Source organism: Pteropus vampyrus, unplaced genomic scaffold, assembly GCF_000151845.1.
Source record: "Pteropus vampyrus isolate Shadow unplaced genomic scaffold, Pvam_2.0 Scaffold81, whole genome shotgun sequence".
Classification (NCBI taxonomy): domain Eukaryota; kingdom Metazoa; phylum Chordata; class Mammalia; order Chiroptera; family Pteropodidae; genus Pteropus; species Pteropus vampyrus.
The window spans coordinates 5,023,751-5,033,543 of NW_011888862.1; the positions used below are offsets into that span (position 1 = coordinate 5,023,751).

A 9,793-nucleotide genomic window follows, 5' to 3' on the forward strand; every position below is an offset into this window, starting at 1 on the left:
TGGCTCATAAATTGCTGAAAAAGTCTAACAAGTTATAAATATATGTTCTTCCCTTCATAACATTTTTGAAGAATGGCTTTCGAACAACTCGTGCCAGGATGTTTGCACACCTACTGAAATGTAGCTGACTGCTTTCCTTTGTCATTTTAAACATACCCACTGGCAACTGTACCATTACATCTTGCTCAGACGACTAACAATGACTCCCTTACAGGATTAGAACTGAGCTTTGGAATGAGATCATCCTGCTGAAACCCATTTTGGGCCCACGGGTCAATAGTTGCTCACCTTCTGCCAAAGCACCATCAGACGTCCAGCAATTCTTTGCATCTCTCTTCCCATTTAATACCCCGGCTTGTACATCCCTTATACCCAAGAACCAGCCCCTGTACTCCTGACACTTCACCACGTCAGCGCCTCTTTCTTTAACCTCGTTCCAGCCTCTGGTTTTCAGTCCTTCTAAGAAGCCGATTTTCATCTTGGCTCTGAGGTCTCACTTGGATGGTCTCTTTAAGTCCTGAGGCCTCTGAATGTATGAAAGAGCCCAGACTTCACCCTAGGCCTCAGGCCACAGTTGAACTTCAGGGTGTGTATATGGGAATGAAAGAGACAGGAGATTCAGTACAACGGACTCAAGGAAGAACAGGAATGTTGTATCTGCCTAGAAATACACTGATTTCATCATGGCTGAATTAGGTGGGGAACAGACGATTTAATTATTTCTTTGATTTTCTTCCTTAATTCTAATAGCAGTGAAGGGGGGCAGATTTTGCCACCCCTAAATGGGCCTCTTTGGCACATTGTAATTAGAGGTAAGACTTTACATATAGGAAGGTGATCCATACTAAAGAGCAAATGACTGATATGCACTCCCCTTCCTAAAGCAGGCTTTGCTCCCAGGGAGACAGTGGGTGCCTACGGGGAGAAAACACGTTGGAGGGGAAATTGCAATTCACGAAGAGGTGACTTTAAGACGTCACTCAGGGGTCGTCCTGCATGGATCCATGACCTGTATCTTGATTTCTCTAAAGAAAACAAGAAAAAGAAAAGTATGATTACACTTTATAACATGGATCATGGTCCTTTGCCTTGGCCCGAGTTTAAAGCTTGCTTCCTCAACTGAAGTGTCCTACGATAGATGACTGGATAAAGAAGCTGTGGTACACATATACAATGGAATATGACAAAGCCATAAAAAGAGATGAAATATTGCCATTTGCGACAACATGGACCTCAAGATAATCACGCTAGGCGAAATAAGGCAGACTGAAAAAGTTGAAAACCACATGATATCATTTATATGTGGGATAAAAACCTAAAAGCAACAAATGAACAGGACAAACAAACAGAGACTCATGGACATGGACAATAGATTAGTGGTTACCAGAGGGGAGAGGGGAGGGGGGAAGGAGGAGGTAGATAGGGTGAAAGGGGTCAAATACGTGGTGATAGAAAGAAATCTAACTATGAGAGGTGAACACACAATGTAAATATATATGTGCCTTACTGTTAAAGTGTACAGCTGAAATGTTGGATTTCGTTAACCAATGTCACCATTAAAATAATTAATTAATTAATTTTTAAAAAATTAAAGCTTCCTTCCTCCCAAGGCAGGAAGTTCTCTGCTACAGACTCTTAGAAACCCACTGGAACCTTAGCTACATTTTCTGGACAGTGTCTTCTGGCACAGTGGACTCCAAAGTAGGGTTCACACCCTCCAGGAGAGGTGCAACTTGATCTAATAGGTAAGGAAGGAAAACAGGAGAACTTTTACTTACATTGATTTTTATTTAGAAATAAAGATGAATTAAACATTAGTAATATGGAATATTCATATTGAGGCTCACCCTCTCACTGAGTCCACCTCCGAGGACCACTAACCACGTATAACTCAGGCAGCAGGATGGGGGCGGGGTGTCTCACCACATAGAAGGCTCAGCAATGGCACCTTACTCTGCCCTGAACTTCCAGCTTATGGTGAGGCATTGCAGACTGATGTGTTTGTGCGTGATCTAGTTTTAATTGAACTAACCTCCCTAAGTGGACAAGTGGCTTAAAAGGTTCATGCAAAAAAAACTAAACACAAAAAAATAAAACCCCACAGATTGTAAATGATATTAAAATTGCAAGCCCTAGAGGACAATGCAAATATAACACTTCCCTCATTCCTCATATGAGCGCTAAGCAGATATGACACATTCAATCATATTACAATAAAGATTTTCTGATGAAAAAAGGGTGTACTGTTAACAAAATAGAACATATAACGCATGATTTCAAAATTATTTTACCATTAGTTCATTTTTTTAATTCTGTATTTTAATGTCTGTTTTCTCCCCAACCTGATTATGAACTCTTGTATAATACCTACCCACATTCAACAATTAACATTTACTAGAGTTTCTTCTCACTCTTTTTCTAATAAATATATATTTATTTGTTTTGTTTTGCCGAACTCCAGAAAGTAAGGAGCACACACCCTGACCTTTCACTCCAAAATATTTCAGTATGTATTTCCTAAGAAGAAGGACACTCTTCTACATACACCCAATGCCATTATCACACCTAATGACATTAACAATTCCTTAATTTCATCTAATATGTAACCATAATTAAATTTCCCCTGTTGTCTAATAATTGCCCCACATTTCTTCAGAGAAGTTCTTGGTGTTATTCACAGGAGAAAAGAAAGCCAATGTTTCAAGCCTCGCCAAACGGTATTAAGTATTAAAATTCTAATTTGAATGCTGACAATGTGTCGATTACCCTAGCGACCATTTAGTTTATTCAGTTTTCACCTCAGTCCTCTCTAGGTAATGTGCATTGGGACTGTAATGAAAGTTTTAAAATATTGGTATTTAACAATTCCTATGGACTTCAGAAGGTAATTATGAACAAATAAGGGCTGAAATGCTGGATCCTTAAAAATAAACAAACTGCCCATATTTGAATAAAAGACATACCTTTCAGTGGGCAGAGGTTTCCAACCGTGGATGTGGGAGCCAGCTACTTCTACTTGCCAAGAATCACTTTGACACATTAATCTTGTTATAGAGAATATTTTTGGCCTTTTCAATGCTAACATTTAACCCTTTTCCCGTTCAGAAAAAAAGATACAGGTCGCTGCCAGCGTTAATTTGACATCACACGTAGGAATGCTGTGTTTTCTAGGATTTGACATTTTTAGCGATTAAGAATTACAGTATTTTGTCAATGGAAATACCACTACTAAAAACAGAATGCTATAAATAGAATACTGTCAGTTGTTTCCAAAGACTATCAGTATACTAGAGCGAAAAGAATAATAAAAGCGAGATATTTCGTGGCAAACTTTGGGGGTAAGGTTAAGACTGGAATACACAAGGTATCTCAGGGTAAACGCTACGGCTGCAAGTGAGGCTGGTAAGCATTCTCGGGGCAAACGGGAAATGGGTTAAAAAATGAAGTGCAGATGTTCTCAGAAGTGGGAAGCAATTGTTTTGAGCCTCTATTATCAGAGGAGTGAATTTGTCACTCTATAGAAGAATGATTCTTACTAAGTATATAAAGTAGATCTGCTTTCTCTCATTTTTAACAAGTTGGAAATAAGAGACACATCGGTAAGTCACATATTATTAATCGATTAATTACCAAGTCCTTGCTAGCCTCTACTTTGAAATAAAAGGTATGTAGGACAAGGGACCTGAATAACTTTAGAGATACACAAAGAAAAGAAGAGAAGATGTCAGCTTCTGACCTCAGGAAACATCTGAGAACTTCAGGTCAAAAGACATACCCATGGAAAGCTAGCAAACAATTCAAGATAGTGCATAGTAAGCATAAAATGTGAAGAGTTGTTAATCCAGTCATAAAATTAGACAGGTTAGGTGAAAGAATGGGAATTATTGAGGTTTAGATTGGCCAGCAAAAACTTCACGAATATGATACTTATAAACTGGAATTTGGAAGGACGGGATTCAGATGAATGGAGATTATGGGATTGGGCATGAAGAAAGGAGGGAGGCAGGAAAGTGATGGAGAATTTAGGAACAAAACATAGACTAGTCTATCTCTTGAATACGATTGAAAGTTGACAGCTCATTCTTTCAGAGGGCCACAAGTGGGAGATGATCTATGCAAAATGATCCTGGAAATAAATCTGATGATAACTTTAACCGATCGCCATGTCTCATTGTTCCAGATAAGACTCTTTTGTTGACAAAGAACAGACGCCACTCTGAGTGAAAAGAGGACAGAAGAATTTGAAGTTTATAACAGGAGACTTCTTATATATTCAAAAGTAGTCCATAGGCCAGGAACCAAGGACCTCTGTAATGACTTAGGGCCCTGTTACGTCGGCTGCTTCTTTTATGTCTGTCGCATTCTCTCTCTCTCTCTCTCTCTCTCTCTCTCTCTCTCTCTCTCTCTCTCTCTACCTCTCTGCTTATCATCTCGCACTTGATTAAAATATGGCTGCCCTGACCTTTTTTTTTTAAAGTCATAATTACCACTTTATCTCTAATCGATTCATTAGCGATGTTTACATGCCATTAATTAAGGATAGAGTCCTTGCTTACATTCTAAACTAGGAATAAAAATGTTTGAAACAACTAATGACTAGAGAAATTACCAAAAATTCCTTTGAAATTTTAATGTTTTTATAATTGTTTAAAATGAACTAATACAAGTTAAGGGTGGAAAGCAAACCCAGGTACAATGAAACAGGACTGTGGTGATTTTCTGGACTGCCGGGAGTGTCCAATAAATCCTAGCCCTCTCTTCCCTACTTGAGGTGAGAACAGAGACCTAGAAAAGAAATCAGACAGACAACAATAAAAATAATTGCGTCGATGTCTGATAAAGCTCTTTGGAGAATGTGACTTAGGTTCACAGCAATCGCCACCCTGCACATGCTCCGATCTCCTGTGTTAGATGTGTCATTCTCCTAGTCGGGAGTGGTTAACAAACATTAGGCCTCTCTGAGCCCAATGCATATGCCAGATTCTTTACCCAAACTCATCACTTAATAAATTAACCCCCCTTTCCTGGAGGGAGGAGGAAATCAAGAGAAGATTCAAGACTCAGCCAAGAGTGGTAACTCAATGGAGGTTTAATCAACATGGAAGCAAGCAGAAACCAGTGTTCCTCCATCACTAAAGTCCATGATATAAAAGAGTATCATAGGTAGAACCCAATTTCAATACAGCATTTTCAGAAATGAAAACCCTCACATTTAGTCTCAGCTTATATCCACTTCTACACTGTAGCAGCTCACATTCAAATGGACAAACGTTCGTGGACTATGTGCAGATCACAGTGTTGGCAGATGCCAAGATGGGCAAAGACACACTCTTTGCCAAACGAGAGCTTATCTTCTAGTGGGCTCTCAGACAAGTGCACACAAAATAGACGCTGTCAGCTCCTTCAGTGTCCACTTCAGCTTTCAAAGTACAGTTATGCTCTTCTTAGGCAGTTCCTGCCCAGTGACTGAACCAGGTAGTAACTGAGGTCACACACTTTTTGGGTGGTCCCAGCCAATGACTCAGCAAGGTGGTGATACAAGAGCCTGGCCATTTCCACCCAAGACAGGACCCTTCCACCAGGCAATATTTGCTCCCAAACTTCCCACCGAGCTGGTGTACAGTGACCAGCAGTCCCAGTTTGCTGAGACTAAGAGATTTCTCAGGACATAGGACTTTCGGTGCTAAAACTGGGAAATGTTCAAGCAAACTAAGAAGGTTGGTTACCTTCACTTTGGTAGATCTTGTCAGGTCTGCATCACGGTCTGACAGCTCCCTCTGCTCAGTCCTACTTCTTTCTCTTTTTTTCCCCCCACAGATATTACTCTGCAGTAACATTTTGTCTTCCTGACTTCATCTCAGTGTCTGCTTCCCAGAGCACTTGATCCAAGACAGGGCCACATATAGCACAGGAACCAAGAGGGATCTAAATACTGTAAGAGAAGGTGAGGCTGAAAGAAAGTCAGAGAGCAGGGGAAAGATTAATTTGATAATCACAGGGATGCTCCTGTGTACAACTTTTTCAGCAGACTCTTCATTCTATACTCTTTGAAAAAGAAAAAAAGGCATATGTAAATACGTATTGACTTAAGGTTCCCTAAACCGCACTTGAATACTTAAAATGACGGATTTGCCAAAAAAAAAAAAAAAAAAAAGCGACAAACTTCTTGTCCCTACGTCCTTCTTTAAACATACTTTGTTATTAACTCTTCTGATTTAAGAAGAAAAATGAAAGGAGCTTCAGCTTTCTGAGAAGTATTCTTAAAATCAGGAGAGAATGTGGGCAGAATGTTACTGTTGGAGAAAGGGGAAGGCATCCTTCATGCCGAGACTAGGATAAGGTGAGCAAGGTGCTTGGGGTACAATTTAAGGAGGCATTCACTTTCAGGGTTGTGTGAGTTCAGACTCAGCATTTGCATGAACCTGAGAGGGAGCACCTCCTTAAATAATGCACTCCAGGCGCCTCGCTTGTCTCACCCTAGTCCTGGTCCTGGTATACATAATAATATTAGGCAGCTTACACAGAAGTCTGTCTTTTCTCCCTCAGGTACAAAGCCATCGTCCGACCAATGGATATCCAGGCCTCTCATGCCTTGATGAAGATCTGCCTCAAAGCAGCACTGATCTGGGTCATCTCCATGCTCCTGGCCATCCCAGAAGCTGTGTTTTCTGATCTACATCCTTTCTATGAGGAAAGTACCAACCAGACCTTCATTAGCTGTGCCCCATACCCACACTCCAATGAGCTGCACCCCAAAATCCACTCTATGGCTTCCTTCCTGATCTTCTACATCATCCCACTGTCGATCATCTCTGTCTACTACTACTTCATTGCCAAAAATCTGATCCAGAGTGCTTACAATCTGCCCGTGGAAGGGAATATACACGTCAAGAAGCAGGTGGGTGCTTAGGATTGATTAATTTTCTCCTTGAGGATTTGATCCCTTGTATTTCTTGTGGACTCCGCTGACAAGTGCAGGTTTTAGGTGGGCATGTCACCTGATTCTGCAACAAGAGGAGATGGGTGATCTGCATCCAGATGGTAAACTTCTAGCCACGGAAGCCTAGGAATTCAAGTCTTCTTTGTAATCTTGTTATTTTATTAGAGACCTAAGCTAGGGTGCTGTTGAGAACCCGAAGGATTTGGAGTATGGGCTTCTTTTGCAGAAATATCTGGAAGAGTGTTGCTATTGTTAAAAAATAAATAAAATGAGGCTCAGAGGAATGTGACTTCTTTAAATTCTAGTCACATTGTTTGGATAGGAAGACGATTTCCACATGGGGACAAAACAGAGGAGGCAGGAAAATGAGGCTGGTTGAAGGAAAAGAAGTAGTTTGATTAATAAAGGCTCACACTGATTTAGGTTGAAATCCAGGTTTCATGACTTACTTATCGTCTCTGAGCCTCAATTCCCTCATCCGTGATATAGGGTAGTGACCCCTATATTGTAAGGCTGTTGGAGGATTCCAAGAAGGAGCATATGTATGCCCTAGACTGCTCAGAATGCAGGATGCCCTTCATATGTGAGACCCCCTTTCCCATCCCCCATAGCCCCTATAATTTCATCCTTGAGGTAGAAACCAGTGGCTCTGGCTCTCTCCTCTTTGTCAGTTTTTGCCTCCTACTCCAAATGTAGATCATGTGGCATTAATAATGGAGAAACAGAAAGACGCCCCATCCATTTCAATAGATAACATTCCATTTTAGGCTTCACCCTTTACATTTTTTCTCTCCTTCCTTCCTTCCTTCCTTCCTTCCTTCCTTCCTTCCTTCCTTCCTTCCTTCCTTCCTTCCTTCCTTCCTTCCTTCCTCCCTCCCTTCCTCCCTTCCTTCCTCCCTTCCTTCTTTCTCTCTCTCTCTCTCTTTCTTTCTCTCTTTTTCTCTCTCTTTCTCTCCCTCTCTCTTTGGCCTCACTTGTGAGGGGAGAGTAGCAGTTCTCAGTGAAACTGTCTCCCTACTTGAAAGCTCTCTCAATAGCTAACATCATTCTTTCTCAAATTTTTTAATGAGAAAGCAGTGGCAGAGGGAGTTGGGAGCCAAGGGAGATGCTTGGCCCATTTCATCTAAGTACCTTCCTGTATAGTATAGTCCAGAAATAACTTGAGATTAAAATAATAATAATAACAACAACAACAACAACAACAATAACAAATTGTCTTGGTTTGGACAATAAGAAAGAAAAAACCTGGCCTTTTTTTTTTTGAGCATCACAGAGAATAAGAATATTAACTGTGGAGCCAAGTAAGACATGAAGTCATGTGGCTGGTAAACTGCACCAATGCCCTCTTGAGAAAAAAGAGCACTTACTAGAATTTCAGTGTGTAATCCATTTAAGCATGTATGTAATCAACGTTGGTTAAAGACCCATTCTTAGTGGCGCAGTCTAAGTTTATTCTACCTCGTGGATTTGTGCTTTCTGGTGTTTTTGTTTCTGTGCTTTGGGCTTTTTGTTTTTTGTTTTTGTTTTTTGTATTTTTCTGTCCATTTCTGTTGATTTTCTCTCATTTACCTGAGTCTCTCTTGTCCTTTCTCTCCTATTGGATTCATTTTCTGTGGCTTCGTGAGCTCTTCTCTTTCCCTAGTTTTTTTTTTCCTGTCTTTTTCTATCTGAATCTTTGTCTCTTTGCAATCCTCCCACGCCGTCCCTTGGCCCCTCTGTCTCTATGTGTGACTCTCTCTTCAGATCGAATCCCGGAAGCGCCTTGCCAAGACGGTGCTGGTGTTCGTGGGCCTCTTTGCCTTCTGCTGGCTCCCTAACCACGTCATCTACCTGTACCGCTCCTACCACTACTCCAAGGTGGACACCTCCATGCTCCATTTCATCACCAGCATCTGTGCCCGCCTCCTGGCCTTCACCAACTCCTGTGTCAACCCTTTTGCCCTCTACCTGCTGAGCAAGAGTTTCAGGAAGCAGTTCAACACCCAACTCCTCTGTTGCCGGCCTGGCCTGATGACCCGGTCTCACAGCACTGGCAGAAGTACCACCTGCATGACCTCCTTCAAGAGTACCAACCCCTCTCCAGCCACCTTCAGTCTCATCAACAGGAACATCTGTCATGAGGGGTATGTCTAGATTGACCCTTGACCTTGCCCCTGTAGGGACCCCTAGTTTTGCTTTATGACTGGTACAGAACTGTCACATCTGTTGCTGTCTGTGTACTCGCTAAAGATCCTTGAGAAGGCGCATGAGTGGGGAAAGTGGGTTGGAGAAAGGCTCAAAAGGATCACTAGTATGTTTGAAAGGCCCATTATAAGGCTTACATTTTCCATTTCAACTGTGAATGCTTTTTTTTTTTTTTTTGGTGTACAGCTAACTTTCCCTTTTTAAGAAAAGGAACCAGATAGAAAATTATTATTTTAAGCATCAAGCCCTGATACATAGGTTTGGCCAATTAAGTCATACCAATTATATGAACAACCAGATTTATATAGCAGAGAAATTATACTATGAATGTCCACTTTGTGAAAGATTTCACCTCATCATTTCTTTAAGCAGAAGCTAGTGCTTTAAAAATATGATTTGAGTCATTTTTCAACAATATAATGACGAACCAAGAAACTTTTTTGACACTCATAATATGAAAAATCAGCTCTATGAAAGAGTCCTATATATGAAGGACAGTCCCCAAATAGATAACACTGGAAGACAGTTTAAAACAAATCCAGTGTCGATTGTTTTTAAAAGACATTACTAAGGACATAGGAGCTACATGCGAGACACCATTTAAGGCAAAAACACAACCAAACACATAGACGTGTACATAAAGATCCATGTAGCTGTGGAATAATATCT

General features: G+C 40.8%; 1 protein-coding gene across 1 annotated transcript in view; it reads left to right on the plus strand.

Annotated features, from left to right (window-relative positions):
- The window catches only part of GRPR (gastrin releasing peptide receptor), a 26,896-nt gene extending 17,653 nt beyond the window's left edge, over positions 1-9,243 (plus strand). Inside the window, exons 2-3 of the mRNA XM_011362982.1 lie at positions 6,547-6,898; positions 8,684-9,243. Of these exons, the coding sequence (XP_011361284.1) occupies positions 6,547-6,898; positions 8,684-9,073 (742 nt within the window). The 3' untranslated portion in view covers positions 9,074-9,243. The remainder of the gene's footprint in view (positions 1-6,546; positions 6,899-8,683) is intronic.
- Positions 9,244-9,793: the final 550 nt, after the last annotated feature.